This window comes from Carcharodon carcharias, chromosome 14 (assembly GCF_017639515.1).
Source record: "Carcharodon carcharias isolate sCarCar2 chromosome 14, sCarCar2.pri, whole genome shotgun sequence".
NCBI classification, from domain to species: domain Eukaryota; kingdom Metazoa; phylum Chordata; class Chondrichthyes; order Lamniformes; family Lamnidae; genus Carcharodon; species Carcharodon carcharias.
In genome coordinates this window covers 23,804,083-23,830,226 of record NC_054480.1, presented here as the reverse complement: position 1 = coordinate 23,830,226, position 26,144 = coordinate 23,804,083, and the positions used below count along the sequence as shown (strand labels likewise).

Sequence of the window (26,144 nt, the reverse complement as noted above, 5' to 3'; positions counted from 1 at the left end):
GGGTAGTGAGTGTCTGGAATTCGCTGCCAGAGGAGGTGGTGGAAGCAGGTATGATAGTGGTATTTAAGAGGCAGCTTGACAAGTACATGAATAGAATGGGAATAGAGGGATATGGACCCTGGAAGTGCAAAATGTTTTAGTTGACGGGCAATATGATCGGCGCAGGCTTGGAGGGCCGAAGGGCCTGCTCCAGTGCTGTACTTTTCTTTGTTGTTCTTGTTCCATTCTTTTGGGATGGAGTCACAATAACTGTTATTTGAGAAGAGTTCAGTGCAGTTTACAGTATCAAGAACAAGTAGAATTTTCCTACAAAAAGATTACAATCTAAACAAATATTTCTAAACATGAATTATGGATCAAACTTGTTCTTGCATAAAATAGCTGAACTCTTATGATCCGGGTATATCTAGGTGCTACTAAGGTTTGGAACAGATGTTATATTACATTTCCAAATGATGTGGCTCAATTGGAGTGGTTGGATCCTGTGAACTGTCACTCCTGTTGGTATTGAGTTTGATCAGTCCTTTCATTGATGGAGAAATACCTCAATTCTTCACATTTCTGTGACATCTAATAGATAAAGGTTGATTTTCCAGACAGTGAGCAGCCCAAGCTGCAGCTCTTAAAGGGATTGCCATTGGGCATGAAGAAAAGGATCAAAAGAAAAATTGTGGGAGAATTCCGCAGAGCCAGGCTCCATGAGAAGATGCATACTGCCAACCAGCTCAGCACTGGAGTCAGGCCAAGTTCCCACCTATTCTCAGCTTGTGAGCCACCACAAACATCAGGATATGATAGAGTACATGGTGACAGATTGTTGCAGTTGGTCAGCGTAGTGGTAAACAGGAGGGTACAAATTTGAGATAATTAGAAAAGAATTAAAGGGGAGATTAGAAAACACGTCTTTACACAGTGTTTTTTGAAGGTGGAATTCTCTCCCCAAAAAAACACTGTTAGAGTCTATTTGTAATTTTTATGAAGGCAATCAGATAATTGCTATATAATACCATTTCATGTTTGGTAATAAAGAGATATTAAAGGATGGGGAAGGAAGAAAAACAGTGGAATTGGACAAAATAGCTCACAGAATGAAGGAAACTGTGTACAGACCTGATGGACTGAATATTTTGTTGCTATGCAATAACACTCAAGAGGGCTAATTTTAACCTCTTATTCCCAGTGGAAAACAGGATTGGACTAGTCAACCATTTAATACCCTGACCAATTGTGCATTGTATAAATCAACTGGGTGGTCAACCAAATCCCATCAGTCCCCAGCCATTAAATTAAATTAAATTACCCCTATCGTTTTACAATGATATACAGGAAAAACATAGACTAACCTTGTCAACATTTGAAAGTTATAGCTTTATTTTCTTGCTTGTGCTGTCATAAGTTTGTATGTTTTTGCCTTTTGGAACTTGACAGGATGAAGCAAAGTCAAGCTTACGGAAGAGGAAGCCGTTCCTTTTCGGACAATGCTATACCTTTCGATTCACCTTTGAATAACAAAAGGAAACAAAGTTTGGATAGTGCGTTCAGCTCAATGGCAGAGCATCAGAGCCATAAGCAGGAGTTTAAGCCTCCCACAAAAGGTACAGTGATTCTTGAATATATTTGATAGCTGCTGAGTGCTTACTTTAAATTAGTAATGTAAATCTTTGAATACATGAAAACATTTTTGTTCCTTTTCTATCCATTTATCAAATAAGCTTATTTCATGTTGACTCTTAGTAGCCAGTTCTTCTCATGGGATAATATACAAAAAATAGCCAACTTATTTAAATAAGTTACAACTTGAACACATCAGGAGCTCAGTACCATATCCCAAATTTTATCATGAGGCTGATTTGTGTGCCTCAGATTCAACTTCATAAATTAATGTTTATGAGGCTCCCTAGTGTTCCCTGATAGTAAGCATTACAGGATGGGAAAACATGATACATGGGCAGCATTGAATTGGCTAATGTCAGTTATAATGGCAGTGGGGCACCCAGCAAGGAATGGTTCCCACTCTCGATCACTTTGCAGTGACTCCCACTGGAGAGAGTACTTGTGTAAATATTGGTGAAGGCATTATTGGGCTCTGCTGCTTTTGTCCTCAGAGCTAACTTATTGCCTGGGCTCACCTATGTAGAACAGCCATTTATGGGAAATAGAAGAGTATAAGCATCTGTGGATCTTCCCTGGTACAGTGAGTTTACTAATGACCAGGCAAAACCAACCACTCTGTTTGGCATGTAAATTTTTACTTTGAAACATTGAGTAAATAAATTGGGCATTTTTTAACTTTAAGTTTTGGGCACCTTCAGAACAGGGAGAAAAAAAAAATCATTCAACAAAGATTGTAGATATCTATGAGTAGCTGTGAATGTTTTCAGCATGGGATTGATATAAAACAGGCAACAACCCAAGTAATGTTCAGTTAGCAAGTTCTGATCCCTTTTGCATAACTACACATAACGTGGCTTCATTCATTGCATTATCAAGAAAACAATAGAACAATCACTCATTATATCGAGCATTATCAAATATTTAATCCATAGAATTGCTATTTACCTAAATGAAGATTAAAATTCTACACAGACATACAACATAGAAACATAGAAAATAAGAGCAGGAGTAGGCCATTTGGCCCCTCGAGCCTGCTCTGCCATTTGTTATGATCATGGCTGATCATCCAACTCAATGGCTTGCTCCTGCTTTCTCCCCATACCCTTTGATCCCCTTCACCCCAAGAGCTATATCTAACTCCTTCTTGAAAACATACAATGTTTTGGCCTCAACTACTTTCTGTGGTAGCCAACTCCACAGGCTCACCACTCTCTAGGTGAAGAAATTTCTCCTCATCTCAGTCCTAAATGGTCTACCCCATTCCCTCAGACTATGACCCCTGGTTCTGGACTCCCCCACCAATGGGAACATCCTTCCTGTATCTACTCTGTATAGTTCTGTCAGTATTTTATAGATTCCTATGAGACCTCCCCTCATTCTTCTGAACTCCAGTGAATATAATCCTAACTGACTCAATCTCTCCTCATATGTCAGTCCCACCATCCCAGGAATCAGTCTGGTAAACCTTCGCTGAAAGAACATCCTTCCTCAGATAAGGAGACCAAAACTGCACACAATATTCCAGGTGTGGTCTCACCAAGGCCCTGTATGATTGCAGCAAGACATCCCTGCTCCTGTACTCAAATCCTCTCGCTATGAAGGCCAACATACCATTTGTGTTCTTTACTGCCTGCTGCACTTGCATGCTTACCTTCAGCGACTGGTGTATGAGGACACCCAGGTCTCATTGCACATTCCCCTCTCTCAATTTATAGCCATTCATATAATAATCTGCCTTCCTGTATTAGCTACTAAAGTGGATAACCTCACATTTATCCACATTATGCTGCATCTGCCATGCATTTCCTGCTTACTAAGCTTGCCCAAATCACACTGAAACATCTCTGCATCCTTCTCACAGCTCACCCTACCACCCAGCTTTGTGTCACCTGCAAATATGGAGACATTACATTTAGTTCCTTCATCTAAGTCATTAATATATATTGTGAATAGCTGGAGTCCCAGTACCGATCCCTGCCTGCCTGCCATTTGGAAAAAGACCCGTTTATTCCTACTTTTTGTTTCCTGTTTGCCAATCAGTTTTCTATCCACCTCAATACACTACCCCCAATCCCATGCGCTTTAATTTTACACGCCAATCTCTCATGTGGGACTTTGTCGAAAACCTTCTGAAAGTCCAAATAAACTACATCCACTGGCTCCTTCTCATCAACTCTACTTGTTACATTCTCGAAAAATTCCAGTAGATTCGTCAAGCATGATTTCCCTTTCATAAATACATGCTGACTGTTCGATTCTGCCACTGTTTTCCAAGTGCTCAGCTATTAAATCTTTTATAATGGACTTTAGAATTTTCCCCACTACTGATGTCAGGTTGATTGGTCTTTAATTCCCTGTTTTCTCTCTATCTCCCTTATTAAACAGTGGGGTTACATTAGCTACCCTCCAATCTGTAGGAACTGTTCCAGAGTGAATTGAATCTTGGAGGATGACCACCAATGCATCCACTATTTCTAGGGCCACTTCCTTAAGTACTCTGGGATGTAGGTTGTCAAGCCCTGGGGATGTTTCGGCCTTCAATCCCATCAATTTCTCCAACATCATTTCAGTACTAATACTGATTTCTTTCAGTTCCTCCCTCTCGCTAAACCCTGTGTTCCCCAACATTTCTGGTGTGTTATTTGTTTCCTCCTTTGTGAAGACAGGACCAAAGTATGCATTTAGTTGGTCAGCCATTTCTTTGTTCCCCATTATAAATCCTCCTGTTTCTGACTGTAAGGAACTTACATTTGTCTTCACCAAGCTTTATCTCTTCCCATACCTGTAGAAACTTTTACAGTCAGTTTTTATGTTCCCCACAAGCTTACTCCCATACTCTATTTTCCCCTTCTTAATCAATCCCTTGGTCCTCCTTTGCTGAATTCTAAAGTGCTCCCAATCCTCAGGTCTGTTGTTTATTCTGGCCAATTTATATGCCTTTTCCTTGGATCTAATACTATCTCTAATTTCCCTTGTAAGCCATGGTTTGGCTACCTTTCCTATTTTACTTTTGCTCCAGACAGGAATAAACAATTGTTTCAGTTCACCCATGCGCTCTTTGAATGTTTGCCATTGCTTATCCACCATCATCCCTTTAAGTAACATTTCCCAAATGATCATAGCCAACTCACGCCTCATACCATTGTAGCTTCCTTTATTAAAATTCAGGACCCGAGTCTCAGAATCAACTACATCACTCTCCATCTTGATGAAGAATTCTATCGTATTATGGTCGGTCATCCCCAAGGGGCCTTGTACAAATAGATTGCCAATTATTCCTTTCTCATTACACAATACCCAGTCTAGGATGGCCTGTTCTCTAGTTAGTTCCTCAATGTATTGGTCCAGAAAACCATCCCGTATACAATCCAGGAATTCCTCCTCCACGGTATTGTTACTAATTTGATTTGCCCAATCTATATGCAGATTAAAGTCACCCATAATTACAGATGTTCCTTTATTGTACGTGTCTCTAATTTCCTGTTTAGTGCCATTCCTAACATCACCACTACAGTTTGGGGGTTTATATACAACCCCCACTAACGTTTTTTGCCCCTTAGTGTTTCTCAGCTCTACCCATACAGATTCCATATCATCGGAGCTAATATCTTTCCTCATTATTCTGTTAATTTCCTCTTTAACTAGCAATGCAACTCCACCGCCTTTTCCCTTTTGTCTGTCCTTCCTAAATAGTGAATACCCCTGGATGTTCAGTTCCCATCCCTGGTCACCCTGCAGCCATGTCTCCGCAAGCATGACCCAAACCTCCCTGTTGCTTGCCATTTCAACACTCCACCCTGCTCTCATGCCCACATGTCTGTCCTTGGCCTGCTGCATTGTTCCAGTGAAGCTCAACGCAAACTGGAGGAACAGCACCTCATCTTCCGACTAAGCACTTTACAGCCTTCCGGGCTGAATATTGAGTTCAACAATTTTAGATCATGAACTCTCTCCTCCATCCCCGCCCCCTTTCCGATCCCCCTTTTTTCCAATAATTTATATAGATTTTTCTTTTCCCACCTATTTCCATTATTTTTAAATGTATTTCTATCCATTGCTTTATCCCTAACTTTTAGCCTATTTTGATCCCTTCCCCCCACCCCACCCCCACTAGGGCTATCTGTACCTTGCTCATCCTGCTTTCTACCCTTAATGTCACCTATTAGCACATTCCATAGATAATATCACCACCTTCAGCACCTCTTTGTCCTTTTGTCTATGACATCTTTTGGCTATCTCCACCTATCACTGGCCCTCCATCCAACTCTACTTGTCCCGCCGCCAGCCACCCCCCCCCCCCCCCCCCCCCCCCCCCCACCGCCACTCACCCCCTTAAACCAGCTTATATTTCACCTCTATTCTATTTTTCCTTAGTTCTGTTGAAGAGTCATACAGACTCGAAACACTAACTGTATTCCTCTCCACAGATGCTGTCAGACCTGCTGAGTTTTTCCAGGTATTTTTGTTTTTGTTTTGGATTTCCAGCATCTGCAGTTTTCTGCTTTTATTTTAATCTGGTGCTGGTTGTAGTTTAAAAAGAAAGACTTGCATTTATATCATGCTTTTCACAACTTGAGGATGCCCCAAAATGTTTTACAGCCAATGAAGTAGCTCTGAAATGTAATCACTGTAGAAATGTCGGCAACATGGCAGGCAATTTGCACACAATATTTTCCCACAAACAGCAGTGTGATAGTGACCAGATAATCTACTTTACTGATGTTGATCAAAGGCTAAATATTGGCCAGGATACCGGGGAGCAATTCGTCAAATAGTGCCCTCTAATGTTCCCCCTAATTTCCCTACACTCTTCGTCCATTTGTTATGGTCCCATTAAGATTGCCACTTGCATAAATCTTAAAGGGAATCTGTGCAAGGCCTGTTTGTCCTCTGCGAGGCACATTCACCTGCAAAACTTAAGAGGGAATGTTGGTGCCATAGGATCCTCAGAGGGACAGAGCCTCAGTTTAACATCTCATTCAAGGGATGCACCCTCCATGGTGCAGCTCTTCCTTACTATAGCGCTTAGGGGTCTGTCTAGATTTTGCACTCAAGTCTCTGGAGTGCAATTTGAACCAAGACTCTTTCAACTCAGAGGCAAGAGTGCTAACAATGAGCCAGACAGTCCTGTCACAGGCATATGTTGAAGATAAGAATAAAGGAAGCAAATGGCTTTACAGACATGGTTTTAATTCATGCACATTTTTTAATTCTCATACAAGGAGGTGAAAATTCCCTTCATGGTCTTAATATTTTCTAATTTCTATTTTCACTTTTAGAGAGTTCCACTGCCCCTAAAAGATCCCCCTATTATCATCTGCCTGAGATGCCGTTATTTGATTTGGTAAGCATGGGATTATTTAATTCTATACAACAGAATTAATGCCTTTTATCTGTACATTGCTAGGTCATGATCTTGTGAGGAACAACAAATTATGGCAAAATATAATCTGGGTGACACAGTTTTAGCCATTTCCTCTACAGGAAAAATAAGCAATAAGGGGAAGATGGTGGCATAGTTATAATGTCCCTGGGCTAGTAACCTAGGGGTTCAAATTCCACTATGGTAGCTGGTGGAATTTGATTAATAAAATCTAGAATTGAAAGTTAGTAAAGGTGACCATGCCAACTATCATGGATTGCTGTAAAAATCCATCTCGTTCACTAATGTCCTTTACAGTAGGAAATCTGCCATCCTTACCTGCTCTGGCCATCATGTGACTCCAGGCCCACAAAAATGTGGTTGACTCTTAACTATCCTCTGATTTGGCCTAACAAACCAGTCAGTTTAAAGGCAACCAGGGATGGGCAACAAATGTTGGCCTTGCCAGCGATGCCTACATCCCATGAAAGAATAAAAAACAATGAGAGTACAGACTGAGTACGTGTGTTCTTTATAAATACCATCTACCAAATTCAAAGAGAGCTGGTACAATTTACCTCAGGCTCTTGAGTCCAAATTTTAAGGCAAGGTGGATGGGGTGGGTCGTGTCAGGCAGGAGGGGAAATAGATGGGCAGCATCAGCCTCAAACCCAGCAGTGTGAAGGCCAAGAAACCTTAAGGCCTGTGCCTCAGCTGCAAAGTGCCTGTTAGTCTCCTGCATGAAATGCAGCCAGTCTACAGGTCACTTTGGAATGTCAGGTTGCAGAAGACCAATATCAAGGGCCATAAAGGAATAGCCTCGGCACTCAGGTAATCACCAGAAGGGAATTCAGGAGAGCCTGGTGATCAGAAGACGCGGAGAGGGAAACCTCAGCAGGGAAAATCTAAACTGTCCTTGTGACATTAAGAAGCACATTCCTGTTCTTCCTGGCCCCACAAGGAAATGCAATAAAAGTAAAGCAACGTATCTTTTGGGCCTCTCCTGACCAGAAGGCTTGCCTAGTGGGAAAGACACTGCCACTACCCAAGCAGACCTCTTGTTAAAACAGCAGCTGGATGCTAAGACAAAAGCAAAATACTGCAGATGCTGGAAATCTGAAACAAAAACAAAAATTGCTGGAAAAACTCAGCAGATCTGACAGCATCTGTGGAGAGAAAGAGTTAACGTTTCGAGTCCAGCTGACTCTTCTTCAGAACTAAAGAGAAGCAGAAATGTGGTGAAATATATACTGTATAAGGGGGCGGTGGGACAGATGAAGCTGGATAGAAGGCCAGTGATAGGCGGAGGCAAAGGGAGGATTGCAAAAAATGTCAGAAACAAAAGCTCAAAGGGGTGTTGATGGTGGTGATACTGGCTAAAGGAGCTGCTAATGATGACATTAAGAGTAGAAAACAGGATAAGCCAGTGACAGATGGCCCTAGTGGGGGTGGAGTGGGGGGGTGGGGGTGGGGGGGGGCGGACGGTGTGGGAGCAAGGATCAAAATAGGCTAAAAGGTGGGGATAAAACAATGAATGGAAATAAATTTAAAAAATAATAATAGAAAAAGGTGGGGGGAAAATGTATATAGAAAAATTAAAACATAAATATTTGAAAAAAGGGGATCAAAAAGGGGTGAGGATGGTGGAGAGAGTTCATTATCTGACGTTGTTGAATTCAATATTCAGTCCGGAAGGCTGCAAAGTGCCTAGTCGGAAGATGAGGTGCTATTCCTCCAGTTTGCATTGAGCTTCACTGGAACATTGCAGCAGGCCAAGGACGGACATGTGGGCATGAGAGCAGGGTGGTGTGTTAAAATGGCAAGCGACAGGGAGGTCTGGGTCATGCTAATGATGGCATCAAACTCTGACCTGCATATTTAAAGAAGGACTTTCTGCTTTCTGCCTGGTGACCTTTCCGCCTGCTCAGAAGAGCAATTAAAATCAGAGCCTTCAGAAAGGGAGTGGGTTTTTGAGGGGGTAGGGTGGGGGTGGGGTAGCTCCCATGGGAGATTTTATATGCCCATTCATCACCCAGTTTCAGCAGACAGACAGGGGTATTACCCCTTTAGTAAACTGCAGGCAATGGATAATGTTTACACTTATAAAGCACTTTATCAAGGTACCTGAAAACACTTTACATAATTATGTTTGAATTGCAGTGATTATTTTTATATGGGAAATGGAAAATGTGTATATTATTACAGCGGTCAATCAGAAACTAATAACTTAGTATTATCAGAAAGCATACATAAAAGGTTAGTTTTGTTTCAGGAATTTTTTATCTATCACCTATATTATTCTGAAGGGGGGAAATTGAGTGTCAACCATATTGCTGTGCTGGAGTCACATATAGATCCTCATGGGGAAATAAGGATTGCAAGTTTCCTTCCCTAAAGGCCAATGGTGAACCAGTGGGATTTTAACAACAATCTGACAGCTATGTGATCACTTTTTTGAACTTCTCTTCAGGGGTGAATTATCTCTTCAGACAAGGTTAAAGCTCGAAAAGGCAATCAGCTATCTGGAGCAATAGTAATGAGCTGCCAAATCAAAGATTATGGGTGATTTTTTTTTTCTCTTTTATGTCCTTGAACAGAACAAAAGGAAATATAAATGAACTTACTGATACCAGCACTTTTTTAAATTTCCAGTACTTTAAAAACTGGACCCAAATTCTCAAACTGCCACAGTGTGGAGTTGAGCTCACTTTCTCAGTATTATTAATCCAGCAACATAGCCATTACACTATGGTACCATTTCGCATGAATAGAACAATGTTTCTTTTTAAATTCATTCTCAGGATGTAGGCATCACTGGCTAGGCCAGCATTTATTGCCCAACCCAAACTGTCCTTGACAGTGGTGGTGAGCTGCCTTCTTGAACCGCTGCAGTCCATGTGATGTAGGTACACCCACAGTGCTGTTAGGAAGGGAGTGCCAGGGTTTTGACCCAGCGACAGTGAAGGAACAGCGATATAGTTTGAATTCTAGGGCAGATGTTGGCATAGTGGCAATGTCACTAGTAATCCCAAGGCCCAGGCTATTGCTTGGGGAATATAGGATTCAAAAACCACCAAGGCAGCTGGTGGAATTTAAGTTCAATTAATAAATCTGGAATTGAAAGCTAGTCTCAGTAATAGTGACCATAGCCAGAATTTTGAGGTCATCAGGCTTGGGAGTGGCCAGGAAACAGCCCACCACCCGCGATCAGCCCCCAACTACAATTTCGCAATGACTCACCCTTAATTGACCCACCAGCGTGAAACATGGCTCCTCATGGATCGGGAAGGGGCGGGTGCCTATCGGCCGCTGGGTCCAATGGCGACCCAGCGGGCAGTTTAAAAATGGCCCAAGCAGCCTGTGGAAGGCTGCCACTGAAGAGTGTCTCCTCTGCATCTTCAGCATTCAAGTTGTGAAGTTGAGTGCGGCTGGAGACGCCCGGTGGGAGGGCAGGTCAGGTGGGCACTCAGACCCCTGCTTTTCGGTTGCATGCCTCACAGTCCTCTTGGAGGAGGTGGCTGCCTGGTGGGACACCCTGGTTCCCAGAGATGGGAGGAGGAGGCCACCGCACCTCACAAAGAGGACAAGGGAGGAGGTGGCAGTGCTGGTTAGCAGCCATGACATGGTGCGGCGTACATGGGTGCAGTGCCGGAAAAGGTTCAATGACCTGCTGCACTCAGGAAGGCTGAGTACTGTGTTGGAATGGGTCAGTGTGCAGAAATGTTAAGATGTGGCCATTCCCTATGGACCTCAGGGGTGCTAGAGTCTGAGTGCCAACTGTCAATGGCGCTAGAGCTGGCCAAGGGGTGAGCCCTGGCTGCTTGGACTGAGTGCCTTGCGGCTCGAGGGCCATGACTCGGATGTGCTCTGCAAGGCATTCCTCAGCTGGGTTTGGCCAGGCTGCAATGGCGCTGCAGGTAGAGAGTGGACTTTTCAAAGCTCCTCTGTCCTTTCAGGAGAAGACGACCCATAACCAATTGGAGAGGTCACGGACAGGTAGAGACCCACCCAACCTGCTGCTGCTCACCAGGTTCAGGCAAGGCACCCTGGAGTTGGAGAGCTGGCACGCCCCAAGTGCAACCGGGCGTGGAGAGGCTAGAGTGTCAGACGAAGGTAAGAGTGCAGTGCACAGAGGTGAGACTTCTGGCTTGTGCAACCATTCTAGTGTAGTCTCTTCATTGATGGGAGCCTTGAACCTGGAGCCCCAATTGATAATTGAAAGACGATGGCACCATGATGCAGATCTTCATTGTCTCACCAGAATGCCTGGCATGCACAGTGACAATGGTGACTTCAAATAATAACATGTCCTTGTTCTCCCTTTTAGATTCACCAGCACGCACGCGCTCTCTGGATCCTGAAGGGGCACCCCTGATGCCAGAGGACCACCGGGCTTCATTTGTACCGTGTCACACCCGCCCTCTGGATCAGGCACCAGCGCAGATGCCGGCACCTCAGTGGGCATTAGATCAGCGGCCAGAATGTTAGAGCTGATTGATGAGGGCACTTCACACTCGCTTGGGGTGCAGGCGGAGGCAGAGAGTGGCCAGGGTGCCAGCAACTGGAGGACTGCTGGGGACCAGGATGATGATGGGTCGAAGGCAGATGATGAGCCCCTGGAGTCGTCCATTAGGTGGCAGATGCTGGATGCCCAGTGGGATGTGCAGGAGATCTGGTGGAGATCCATGAGGGTCTGCATGCCATGGTCTCCATTGTGGAGAAGTCCATGTGGAGCATGAGCACTGCATTGACCCTCATGGCCGAGCGCACTGCCTCCTCCATTGAGAGAGTGGCAACTCTCATGGAGAGGCAGCTCCAGGAACAGAAACAGGAGTTCCTGGGGTTGCGCTCGGACCTGCAAACCCTCCCACAGGCAATGACCTCAGGTGGTCAGTGCCAGTTTGGGAGATGGATGAGGCACCCAGTATCCCAGCTAGGTGTGCATCCATCAATGGTGGGCAGGGAGGTCCAGAGCAACCTCACTTGGTGCATGACCTGCTTGTCGTCTCTGCGGGCACCTCTCAGGTGCTCTGGATGATGGCAGCAGCTCCTCCACCAATGACCATGGCATCTGATGAAGCTGCGATGACTGGGGAATGCCGGCAGTGGCACTGGCTGCTTCCTTCCCGGCAGGGCCAGCATAGGCTCCACTGACCAGAGGACAAAAGCCAAGGTCATCAAGGCCAACAAGACAGCAGGGTCAGCAGGCTGTCTCCAATGCTGGTGCCGGTGAGCAGGGGAGCAGCAAGATGTAGCACTCAGAAACTTAAGTTAAAGGTACCATAAGCACAAGAGGGACAGTTCTTTCTGATTTTTCTGTTCATTTATGTTTGGTTTGTGTGTCTGCTGGAGTGGACATCAACAGCAGTAATGGTAATGTCATTATGCTTTCAAGGTCACAATAACACTACATTTGCTTTGGTTCTGATGGCCTGTGTATGCTTCACCTTTTTTCTTTCTTGTGCAGGGTACGCCAGTATGTATTGCTGCATGTGAGTGGCTGGATACTTTAGTGCACAGGCACTGAGTGGACTTTGGTTGCAAATGAAAGGGTCATTTCAGACATCCGGGATGGAGGCAGCAGCCCTAAAATGAGGTGGAAGCAGATCCTTGTTAGCCTAGCTGAAGGAGCATTGGATCAAAGTATCCCTGCCTCCCTGGAGGTTACCGAGGTCTGCACCCATGCCCTCAGCATTCTCCTCACTGTGCTTCTCTTCTGACTCACCACTGGACTCATTATCTGTGGCCTGTGCAACTACGTCAAAATCCTCTTCCAGTGGGTACCCCCTTGCCAGTGCTAGATTGTGGAGAGCGCAGCATGCAATCACTATCAGTGATAGCCGCTTTGGGGGGTATTTTAGTGCCCCCCTGAACGGTCCAGGCGTCAGAAGCGCACCTTGAGAGGATCTATGGTCCTTTCTACCACCGCCCTTGTGGAGGCATGACTCCTGCTCTGCTCTGACTCTGCTCTTGGGTGGCGGAGAGGCGTCATGAGCCACCTCTTCAACGGATAGCCCTTGTCACCCAGCAGCCATCCATCCATTGGGCTGGAGCACTGAAGAACCTCAGCACCTGGAAGTGTCTCAGGATATAAGCATCGTCGGAGCTGCCGTGGTACCTTGCACACACTTCCAGAATATGCATCCTGTGGTCTCACGCTATCTGCACGTTCATGGAGTGGAATCCCTTCCTGTTGACAATGGCACCCCGTGCGACTTAAAATACATCTTAATTGCCTTTTTAATGGCCTCATAATTGATGTGGGGCACAGCTCAGACTCCCACCCATGCCTGCCAAGCAAAATATTGCAGGACAACACAATGACACTGGGACGCTCACCCGATGTCATCACATACTATTTTACTCTCGAATGTGTCAGGTGCATGCCCACATGCCGAGCGAAAAACTCTGGCCCATAAAACTATCATCGATTGTTGTAAAAACCCATCTGGTTCACTAATGCCCTTTAGGGAAGGAAATCTGCCATCCTTACCCAGTCTGACCTGTATGTGACTCCAGATCCACAGCAATGTGGTTAACACTTAACTACCCTCTGAAATGGTCTAACAAGGCACTCAGTTGAAGGGCAATTAGGGATGGGCAACAAATGTTGGCCTTGTCAGTGACGCCCATGAAAGAATAAAGAAATCAAAGGTCAGGATGGTATGTGGCTTGAAGGGGAACTTGTAGGTGGTGTTGCTCCAATGCATCTTCTGCCCTTGTCCTTCTTGGTGGTAGAGTTTGTGGGTTTGGAAGGTGCTGTCAAAGGACCCTTGGTGAGTTGCTGCAGCGCATCCTGAAGATGGTACACTCTGCTGCCAGTGTGAGTCGGTGGTGGAGGGAATGGATGTTGAAGATGGCGAATGGGGTTCCAATCAAGCGGGCTGCTTTGTCCTGAATGGTGTCGAGCAACTTGTGTGTTGTTGAAGCTGCACTCATCCAGAAAAGTGGGGAATATTCCATCATACACCTGACTTATGGTTTGTAAATGGTGGACAGGCTTTGGGGAGTCAGGAAGTGAGTTACTCATCACAGAATGTGATACTTATCATAGAGCTAGGAGACTATGATGCATAATGATCTAGACAATATTCATCTTTACAGCTTTGTTCCATTAGCAAGACAAATTAATTTTCTTATTAACTAAAGTTGTGTTAACAGCAATTAAAATTCATTCAAAGCTATTCTTGATGATAGTTATCCTTGATTCTAGCATCCCCAAAGAATATCTAATCAGTTGCATGGAACAATAGCAGTGGTGTGTGCCGGTGCTGGAGCACGCTGTACAACAGAGAGAGATGCTGCTGCATTACAGCCCAGTGTGAAACACCAAGAGCAGAGACATTATGAGTATGTAACATTTCATATTGCTGCAGAGAGTTAACAATAGCAGATGACAAATGCATATTTTTATACATGTTTGAAAGAACTATGCAAATACTGACATTAGCAGTTTGATACAGTTGAGTGGCTTGCTAGGTCACTTCAGAGGACAGTTATGAAGCATGTGATAGGGAACCAAAGCAATCATGTACCTGCATAATTGACAACTGGGCTGGATTTTTAGTTCACATTTTCACTTGGGTAGCTCAAGTTGGGAAATATCCCTTGCGTTAGGAAGAAGTGCCCCAAGTGGCTTGTTATTTTGCTCCAGGTTTGTGGAGGGGTGGGGTGGTGCAGGTGAGGGATGGGGTCAGGTCCACCCCCCCCCCTCCCCAAAGACACAGATCAAAGGCCCACCCTTGGCCCATGCTTCGGTTCTCTGCAACTTCGTCCCAGTTGCCTTGCTAAACATTAAGCCCTCTAGCCCTCACTCCTCATACCCCCCTCACCCCCCACTCACTCCCCATGCCCATACATGCCAACTCATGCCAAACCATGCCTCCCCACCCATTCCCAGTGTTCCTTATAGCCCCATGCCAACAGGGCCAACATGCCAATCCATGCCCCCACCCATTTCCATGTCCCTGTAGAGCCTCTATGCCAGCTTAGTTTGAATACATACCAACCCATGTTCCAGCCTATCACTATGGCCCTTTATAGCTCCAATGCCAACTTAGTGACAACTCATACCCCTCATGCCAGCCACCAATCACCCTTTGCTCTGGACCCTCCATGCCAACTCACTCATATCCAACGTAGGCAAACCTCAGAAGACATGCTGAGATGAAATAAAATAAAGTTCTAAATATCTATTATAGCATTCACTATATAAAAAAGCAGGCCCATTCATGAAAACCCTTTCAATACATTTAAATCCCCTCAAGTATTTAAACCCTTTTAGAAACAAACATTTATATTCATAACCCCACATCAAAGACACCTAATCTTTTAATAACCTCTTGGCACTGTTAATCAAACTGTGAACTTACAATTCAACACTATGTACAAATGGCCATGCTGAGTTTGGGATTCTCACATATGAGAGTTACATCCTGCCACTGTTTCCTGCCTGACCACCGGCAAAAGTAGAATCTGATGAAAATGGGGCCCCCCCCCCACTATTTTAAATGTTCCCGGAGTCTCCATGATCCGCAAAAATCTGGCCCAAAGTGACCGAAATGTTGAAATGCACAAGTTTTAAGAGCATCTCTTAGAATATAAATAGGTAGATAAACTGAATAATTTGATCTTAGTATGAGTTGATCAGATGCCAACATAATATGCTTTCTTATCCTGATTACAGGGAGGTGCATAATTGGTCTAAAGATTGCAGAAGAAATAGTACAGAGCAGGCAGAGACAACTGGGCAAAAACATACCAGAGAAGAAAAGGGTCCACCTGGTCTCTGTACAAAGACTGAGGGAAGAGTTGACAGACCACTGGAGAAACCTCTTGATTTATCAGATTACAGTAAAAATAAGGGACCATCCTGGCCCACTGACCGAAGTGAGCTGTCCATACAATTTGAATCCAAGAAACCAAGAATTAAAGAGCCAGCAGAGAAGAAATACACTCATGATAATTTAGCAAGTGGAAATTCCCAGGACAATGCACGCTCTTATGAAACAGTCGCCAAGGTGATGAGTGTTGAAACATCCAGTAAAGATAAGGATAAGACACAAGTTGTGTCGAGCCCTAAAGATGGATTAGAATTGAGTGACAATGAAGACAAAGTGTACAAGAATTTGAACATTAAGGTGTGTTATCGTGTTTTGTAATGAATAAAATATCAGTGCTATGAAATTACTGTTATCTTCATTTCTGAACATCACTGTTCAATATTACATATATGTCTCATACCAGCAATGGGGAAAAGTCAATTGTAGATGGAAATCATGGGTTAAATACCTATGATTCTCAAAAGTTTAATGTTAAATCTTGAGCCTTGTAGAATCTTTCGTCACTCTGTAGGTTAAATGATAAAAGTGAATTAATACAAGGAACTAGATATGAGGAAAACAATCTATTCAGTTCTGTGGTTTAGACTCTGATTTGTTTTAACTCGTTTTTCTACCTTTCCTATTTATTCCATTATTTGGTTAACCCGCGTTTCTAAAGATAAAAAGCACACATTTGCATGACGTTAAACTAGAAATTATTATTGTCATACAAGCAATTAAAACCTTTGTCTTGGGATTCCTGTATCCACTATTTAGGAGAGACATTGAACTAATTAAAATAAAAGGGTTAACAACTGCATTGTTTGCATCCCCCCCTCCCACTACTCCACCAACATTTGCCGTGAGCTGCATCAGGGTGTCAGGCTTGGGATGTGCAGTTCAGCACATATATGGTAATCTTTAATATGTCCTTTTCTACTTGCTAAATACACAAACTTATTTTGGAAAAAGTATATTAATAATAAAATATAAATGAAAAGCATGTGATGTTAATGAAAAAAAAGCATGCACACTTTTATGATTAATATTATAACTTTCTAGGTTTGAATTGAAGAATAGAGATGTTTTTTCTATAGAGCAGCTGTACAGAACCATAGCAACAATCACCTCAAAACCTACCTCAGCTCAGTATTTGACAGTGCTGGACCTTCCTCTCAGCTAGTTACACAAGATTGTAAGCAGTGCAGAATGGGAATTTTTAAGTGCAGAATAACAATTACATCCATATTGATACCACACATAATCATAAACAATTTATATACACATATACATCCTTTTAAAGTTCTCAAGGGAAACTGCCCATCACATAAACTATTTCACTTATCAGTCAATTACTAATGAGTGTATTTTACCTCATTTATGTTTTGGCACAAGCAAAGCGAGGGAAGTACATCTGTAAGTCACTTGGTATAACAGAAATGAGTGCAGTCAAAAATTAGAAATTTTTTTAATGAAGTAAGCAATTAGCTTTTACAGTTACTTGTATCCCATACAACTAAAATAAATGAAATATATTGTGCATTTTGTTACAATTTCGTGGCTACTCTTCTAAGTGCGTACAATAACTAAAATGTGTATTGTGGTGTCCTATATACACTGTGCTATATGAGTTGAGATGGAGGATCAGATACTCTCCTTGCAGGCACAATATGACAGCAGTTCTAAATCCAGAGAGCCAGACGTCAATCCAAGAATTAGAATGAAACTACGTACTAAAAGACCCAGGACCAGGAATAGTGGAAATCCAAGTGGTAAGAATATTCATCTTCCAAAACTATTAGCAATTCCTAACCTGTAACTGTAGATTCAACTTCTATTTACATATAAGGTGAGATTTTGACTGTCAGATGTTGGGGAAATTTACTTTCTAAAGCCATTTATGATTTTAATGTAATTTTGAAAATAATATTGTTTATCTATGTGTGATTTGTAAGTGTATAAGTTCTTACCACATTTTCTAAGTGAGTATCGAAGTTTACATGGCAATGGCCAATTGACAACACCGCTGGGTTGTGTTTTCTTTATTGACCAAACAGTTAATGTATTAATAACATTTTTTTTTAGCAGTTCAGCTTTTCCAGCAGAAAATTAAAATGAACTAAAATTGTTTTTATCAGGAATTCACTTTTCTATTGTTGTTAATAGAATGGACATGATTTATTTTGATCAGAAAGTTCCTGGCATGGTTGGAGCTTGCTCTAATTAGGCTGCCATTTAGCTGGAGTTTCTTAATCATTAGGCTTAATTATGGTTTTAGATCAGTCACATTAAATAATTCAAGTGAAATAATGCTCTGAAGTGTTAAATATTTTGAGATGGCAACTACTGATTAATAACTTCGTATTTGCTTAAAACTATTCTAAAAAAAACTGTAATCCTGGAGGAAGATAGCTGACCAATTATCCTCAGAGGGACCAAAGGCTGCAAGTAGCAAAAATTAATATTTGCTGTCAACTAATTTAATATATATATATATATTATAAATTGCACGGTAATATACATATTACTTTTTTCCCCTCAGTGGAAGTTCATCTCCAATTTTTGAACATGCAGCCAGATGCACATGATCTCTCTCAATGTGAGGTTAGTACAGAGGCTATATCATAGAAATAGTTCAATCCACAAGTGAAGACGCCCTCAGAACTCATAAACGACAATGTTGTGATTGAGATGTAAAGGTATTCTTCAGATTTGGCATGTCCTTGGTTGTTAAGTGTCTTCACAGTGTCTTCTATTTATTTTAACAGGTTGAAATTTATAGTATAAACCAGTAAAGCAATGTTGAAATTTAGAAGCCATTTTGAATGTTAACAGCGAAGACAATTGATCTACTTTATAAACTGCTATTTTAATGCCATTGCATTGAAAAAGGCAAATTTGAGAAAGTTTTTTTCTTATTTTGATACTGTATAATCATGTGGGCAGAGTGCTCAGTGGAAAAGCAAACTGGGAAGAATGCATACCTTTAACACAGCCTGCCCAATTGTTTTTCCAATTAATTTAAATGATCTGAAAATCAAGTGGACTTCATTCCGAGTTTTCCACTCACAGTTTTCCTCTATATAACTCCATTCTCATAATTATTTAAGTCCAACAGTAAAGGGGAAGATTTCCCTCACTGTTAGATGAATCATAACATTTTGGAATCCATTGCAAAGTTACCCAGCCAATGGCTTATCATCCCTTTTGGTAAAAGCCTCCTTTCAATATTAGTCATGTAAAATTCCTCTTCTAAAATTGATCTTTACTTGTGGCAACATGATAAATGTGTTTTTGTTTCATGTTTCATAACAATGCATATCTATAGCTTCATTAGGAATCCAAACAAAGAAGCTCTTTATGAAAGGCATTAATCATGCATTTAGCAGAAAGTTTAAGTTCAGGCTATGTTTCTCTTTAACAAGAGAGATATCAACAAATATATAGAAATGATCAGATTGAGTCGATCTATCTTATTGCCAACGTTTTGCGCATTCAGATAAAGAGCCATAAATTTCTTATTTTTAACTACTATTCCATGAATCGACCTTACTCGTTGATGCATTATCACTGTTAAACATTCTGTTTCACTCTGCTTGTTTTGACACCGATCACTATACTCTGCTGTTGCTTCTACTTTTCTCTTTGGATTTCTTAATCTCCCTTCACCCGAGCCCCACACCCATCTATTAATTTAAAACTCTGTCCACAGCCCTAGTTATGTGATTCGCCAGGACACTGGTCTGGCCAGGTTTAAGTGGAGCCCATCCCAATGAGTATTGGTGCCGGTGTCCAATGAATTGAAACCCCTTCATCCCACTCAATGAGCCATGCGGTTAATTCTCTAATCTGCTTGACCCTATGCCAATTAACAAGTGGCTCAGGTAACAATCTAGAGATTACCTTTGATGTTCTATTTTTTAATTTGGACCCTAACTCCCCAAACTCTCCCAGCAGAGCATAATTCATAGTTCTACCAATGTTATTGTTTCCTATGTGGACAACCGCGTCCCTCACCCGAAGCATGTCTCCAGCCCTTAACCCTGGCACTAGCAACTTCTAGTCACAACTGCTGAGAGCAGTGCCTATCCCCCTAACACCACTGTCCCCTATCAGCACCACGTTCCTTCTCAGTCAGCCCACTTGAATGGCACGTTGTATCATGATGCCGTGGTCGGTTTACTCATCCACCCTGCAGTCCTTCTCCCCATCCATACAGATAGCAAGCACTTTAGAACCATAGAACCATAGAAAAGTTACAGCAGAGAAGGAGGCCATTTGGCCTATCTTGTCTGTGCCAGCCTGAGGACACGCAGGTGCCCTTTCTAATCCCACCTTCCTGCACCTGGCCCATAGCCCTGCAGCTTACAGCATTTAAGGTGCAGATCCAGGTACTTTTTAAAAGAGTTTAGAGTTTCTGCCTCTACCACCAACTTGGGCAGCGAATTCCAGACACCCACCACCCTCTGCGTAAAAACATTCTTCCTCATGTCCCCCCTAAACCTTCTGCCACTTATCTTGAATCTATGTCCCCTGGTTCTAGAATTCTCCACCAAGGGAAACAATTTTATCCTGTCCACTCTATCTATTCCCCTCATAATTTTGTGCACCTCAATCAAGTCACCTCTCAGCCTTCTTTGTTCTAAGGAAAATAACCCCAACCTATCCAATCTCCCCTCGTAGCTACACTTTTCTAACCCTGGCAACAATTTTGTAAACCTCCTCTGCACTCTCTCCACAGCTATTACATCCTTCCTGTAACATGGTGACCAGAACTGCACACAATACTCCAGTTGTGGCCTCACCAGTGTTTTATACAATTCCAACATTACATCCTTATTTTTATATTCTATACCTCTGCCAATGAAGGAGAGCATTCCATATGCCTTCTTTACAACCTTGTCTACTTGAACTGCTGCCTTCAGGGACCTGTGTACTTGTACGCCAAGATCTATGACTTAATCTACCCCTCTTAGTATATTCCCATTTATTGTGTAATTCCTAACTGTTTGATCTCCCTAAATGTATGACCTCACACTTCTCTATGTTAAAATCCATCTGCCACTTTACCTCCCACTCCACCAACCCATCTATATCATTTTGGGGATTATGGCTATCCTCTACACTATTCACTACTCGGCCAATCTTTGTGTCATCTGCAAATTTCCCAATCGTGCCCCCCACGTTTGCGTCCAAATCATAATATATAACACAAACAGCAAGGATCCCAACACCGAGCCCTGTGGAACACCACTTGAGACAACTTTCCATTCGCAAGGGCATCCATCAATCATTACCCTTTGTTTCCTGTTACAAAGCTAACCTTTTATCCAGTTTGCCATATTACCCTGAATCCCATGGGCTTTTACTTTCCTGACCAATCTGCCATGTGGGACCTTGTCAAATGCCTTTGTAAAATCCATGTACACAACATCCACTGCACTATCTTCATCAATCCTTCTTGTCACTTCCTCAAAGAATTCAATCAAATTTGTGAGGCAAGACCTTCCCTTAACAAATCCATGCTGACCATACCTGACTAGTCCATGCCTTTCCACGTGACAGTTGATCCTATCTCTCAGGATTGATTCTACTAAGTTGCTCACCATCGATGTAAGACTAACTGCCCTATAATGGTTTGACATTTCCTTAGGTCCCTTTTTAAACAATGGAACTGCGTTTGCATTTCTCCAGTCCTCCGGTACCTCCCATTTATCTAGTGAAGATTGGAAAATCATCCTCAGAGCATCTGCTATCTCCTCCCTGACTTCCTTCAGCAGCCTCGGAAACAATCCATCTGGCCCTGGTGACTTATCAACTTTCAAGGATTTCAAACCTTCAAGGATTTCCTCTCTCTTTATGATTATCCTGTTGAATATCTCGCAGTGTTCCTCCTGGACTACTGTATCTACATCCTCCCTTTCCTTTGAAAACACAAAGACAAAATATTCATTCAAAACCCTTCCCACAGCCTCTGCATCTACACACAAGTTTCCATCTTCATCTCTGATAGGTCCCACTTTTTCCTTAACTAACCTTTTAGCATTAATGTATTGGTAAAACATCTTTGGGTTATCTTTAACTTTATTTGCTAATCTTTTTCCATGCCCTCTCTTTGATTTCCTTAATTCCTTATTTAATTTATCCCTGCACTTCCTATATTTGTCTAGGCTATCTGCAGTGTTTAGTTCTTTGTGCCTATCGTACACTTTCTTTTTCTGTTTGATCTTCCCCTGTATTTCTCTAGACAACCAGGGGGGTCTAGATTTAGCAGTACCACTATTTTTTTTGTGGGGGACATGTCTACTTTTTACAATTAGGATCTCGCTTTTTAGTATTTCCCACTGGTTTTCCACTGTTTTGTCCTCCAGCAGTGCTGTCCAGTCCACCTCAGCCAAGTCCCTTCTCATTTCTGCAAAATTTGCCTTCCTCCAGTTCAAGACTTTTACTCCTGCCTTATCTCTGTCCTTTTTCATGGTAATGCTAAATCTAACTGAATTGTGATCACTGTCCCCGATATGGTCGCCAACTGTCACTTCACCCACTTGCCCTTCTTCGTTCCCCAAGACTAGGTCTAGAATTGCATCTCCTCTCGTTGGGTTTGTCACTAACTGGTTGAAAAAATTTTCCTGGACACACTGCACAAACTTTTCTCCCTCAGTGCCCCTTATATTGTTTGAATCCCAGTTGATATTAAGATAGTTGAAGTCTCCTAATATTATTGCCCTACTGTTCTTACAAGCAGAAATTTGCCTACATATTTGTTCTTCCATCTCCCTTTCACTATTTGGGAGTCTGTAGTATACTCCCAGTAGTGTGAATGCCCCCTTTTTATTTCTAAGCTCAATCCATAGAGCCTCGTTTATTGACACATTTAGTATATCTTCCCTTCTCACAACTGGAATTGATTCTTTAACCATTAGTGCTACCCCCCTCCCCCCCCTCCTTTTTTATCTCCTACTCCATCGTGTCTGAAGACTCTTTAATCAGGGATATTAAGCGGCCAGTTTTGTCCCTCCTTTAGCCAGGTCTCCATTATAGCAATGACATCCTGCTGCCATGTGTTTACCTGTGCCCTTAACTTATCTATCTTGTTTGTAATACTCTTTGCATTGAAGTATAAACAGTTTAACCCCATCAATTTCCCTTGCTGGACACTTTTTAACCTTTGCTTCTCCTAAAACACCATGTCTATCACAACATCCCTAGCTAATGTTCTACCTCCATTTTTCTGATCTGAATTTGACCTATCTGATCCTGCTCCTGGGATCCCATCTCCCTGCCACACTAGTTTAAATACCCCAACAGAAGTAGCAAAAGCCTCTACAAGGACACTGGTCCCAGCTCTGCCTGGGTGCAGTCTGTTTGGTTTGTACAGGTCCCACCTTCCCCAGAACCGGTCCCAGTGCCTCAAGAATCTGAATCCCTCCCGGCTACACAACTCTCCATCCACATGTTCATTTGGTCTATCCTCTTATTCCTGCTCTCACTAGCACGTGGAACTGGGAGTAATCCTGAGATTACTACATTTGAGGTCCTGCATTTTAATTTATCTCCTAACTTCCTGTACTGAGCTTGCAGGTCCTCATCCCTTAGTTTACCAATGTCGTTGGTACCAATGTGTACCACTACCACTGGCTGTTTACCTTCCCTCCTCAGAATGTCCTGCATCCGCACCATGACATCCTGGACCCTGGCACCAGGGAGGCAACATACCATCCTTGATTCAGGTTGGCAGCCACAGAAGCGTCTGTCTGTGCCCCTAACTATTTAACCCCCTATCACTATAGCTCTGCCACTTGTTTTCCTCCTGTTCCTCTGAGCAGCAGAGCCACCTATGGTGCCATGAACTTGGCTGTTGCTGCTTTCCCCTGAGAGGCCATCCCCCCCAACAGTATCCAAAGCGGTATATCTGTTAGAGACGGGGATGACCACAGCGGACTCCTGCACTACATTACCTTTTACTGTTCATGATGGTCACCCAATCCCTTTCTGCCTATGTAATCTTCACCTGTGGTGTGACCACCTCACTAAACATGCTATCCACGACCTGCTCAGCATCGCGGATGCTCCACAATTAGTCCACCCACAGCTCCAGCTCTAAAATCCGGTTAGCAAGAAGCTGCATTTGGACACACCTTCCACACACATGGCCACCAGGGACGCTGGAAGTGACCCTCATTTCCCACATCCTGCAGGAGGAGCATATCATGGGTCTAAGTTCTCCTGCCATGACGTCCCTCTCGATTAAGCTAGTTACTCCCTTAAAATATATGCTAGCTTGGGGCCTTATTTATGTTAGCTAGGAACCTTGTTTCTTGACTAACTATACTTGTGCAGTACTACTCTATACTCTTTTTCAGCGCCTACCTCATTTAGCAATTAATTACTTTAATAGATTGAAAAAAAAAACTCACCAGGATTTACTCACCAATCAGCAGCTTTTTTTTTTAAATCCACTTTCAGAAGAGTGTCCCTTGCAGGTCTGGTGCACTCCTGAAGGTACTGCCTCTCCCCCTCTTTTTTTTTTTTGCTTTGAGGAGGAGGGAGGGATGGAAACACTACAACAATGTAATGTTTGGGGCTTTTCCGTTCTTTGACAGTGGGTCCTCCTCGATCCCCTTCTGAGTTGTGGTGACTGTGCTGACTTCTCCCAGAATGCTTCTCAGTCACTTCTCGCTACCGCCCTCTGTTGGATGCTCTTCCTCCTGTTGAGTGCAAGAGTCCTTCTTCTCGATCCCCTTCTGAGTTGCGGTGACTGTGCTGACTTCTCCCAGAATGCTTCTCAGTCACTTCTCACTACTGCCCTCTGTTGGATGACTTGTACCTGTTGATCAAAGTCAGGGCCTGAGGCTTCTCCATCACTACATTTTGGATCACCATATCTGCCTAACTCACAGTCAAACCCTCCTCTCCTAGACCATTGACCAACTGTGAAATTCGACCTAACATAAAGGGTATGATTGCCTCCTGGCACAACACGTGCAGGTAACTCTTCCTCTCCCAAGTGCTCTATAATGTCTGCAGCTTGGATTCCAGCTCAGCAACTCTAAACCAAAGCTGTTCAAGATGCAACAACTTACAGCAGATATGGTTTTCTGGGACTGCAACACATTCCATAGATTCTCACATGTGGCATTCACAGCACGCCACCATCCCTGCCATGTCTGTCCAATCTTATTTAGTTAGTCAGTTGGCTATTAATTTACACAGCCAAAGAAATAGCAAGTTCTGATGAAGAGTCATACAGACTCGAAACATTAACTCTGTCTTCCTCTCCACAGATGTTGTCAGACCAACTTTTCCAACAATTTTTGTTTTTGTTTCAAATAGCAAGTCTCCTTGCTTGGAGACAAGAGAAGAATATCAACTAGCTACTGACTTTTACTCAAAAAGTAGGACTTTTTTTCCCCTCTGCACTGAATTCCTACCAGTCTTGAAATCCCAACTTAGCACTCATTCCTCACCACTTTCAGTCCTCATCTCACTATGTGTTCCCACTCTGTGTAGTAGCAAAACCTGTCAGCTTTTATAGAGGGGTCATGACTCACCCCTAAGCTGCAACTATTTTGTCAGCTTTTTGCCACAGAGGAGTGCAATGCAGAAGAATGCTAAGAAGATGAGAAAGTGAAAGCTGCCATCTGAGAGTTGACACTCAGCTTTCCTGGCCTTATGAGGTCCTGCTGCTCTGGCAGGATCTGAGTGCAGAAGATCTTGCCCAATATTTCAGGCTTATGACCTTTTATCAACCTAAAATATTGGGCTGAATTTTCCAGCCTGCATTGGTGCAGGATGGCAGGTAGGGTGAGGTGTAAATTTGGATGACATGTCACCTGTGCTGTTTCTGGCATCTACCCATCTGCAATTTTACCAGTGGTGGAGAAGGTGTAGGGAGGCCTGCTTGCCCATGGGCCAATTCATGCCCTTAAGTGGCCAATTAATATCCACTTAAGGGCTGCCACTCTCAGCTGCTGGAATTTTATCTGTGGCATGGAGTGGCCAGCACCAACTGTCCTGCCTGTCCAGTAAAACCTGGAGGACTGGTGGCCAAGCAAAGTGGGGGTGTCTCCTTTATGGGTCCCTGTGCCAATCAGAAGCCCTTACCCACGGTACTCCTCCAGCCCATTTCCATCCCCCCTGCTTGGTCTACCCCAGCCCCCAACCCCCTCTCATTCCGCTTGTTGGGACCTGCAAGCCTCCGGGTGGTGAAACTCCAGACTTCCCTTCATTAGGGCTCCATCATAGCTCGCTTCCCTAGGGCACTCACTGCAATCCCAGCACCCACCAACCACTGCTGGGACCAAAGAGCAGCCAACCATTTGTTTGGCCAGCAGCACTCGGAGGCA

At 43.2% G+C, this 26,144-nt stretch overlaps 1 protein-coding gene across 2 annotated transcripts in view; it reads left to right on the top strand.

Moving 5' to 3' along the window:
* The window catches only part of rbbp8l (retinoblastoma binding protein 8-like), a 123,438-nt gene that overhangs the window by 60,603 nt on the left and 36,691 nt on the right, over window positions 1-26,144 (top strand). For both annotated transcript variants that reach the window (XM_041203791.1, XM_041203792.1), the window contains exons 8-13: window positions 1,429-1,595; window positions 6,894-6,958; window positions 14,190-14,326; window positions 15,663-16,116; window positions 17,462-17,570; window positions 18,341-18,402. In XM_041203791.1, coding sequence (XP_041059725.1) covers window positions 1,429-1,595; window positions 6,894-6,958; window positions 14,190-14,326; window positions 15,663-16,116; window positions 17,462-17,570; window positions 18,341-18,402 — 994 coding nt within the window. The remainder of the gene's footprint in view (window positions 1-1,428; window positions 1,596-6,893; window positions 6,959-14,189; window positions 14,327-15,662; window positions 16,117-17,461; window positions 17,571-18,340; window positions 18,403-26,144) is intronic.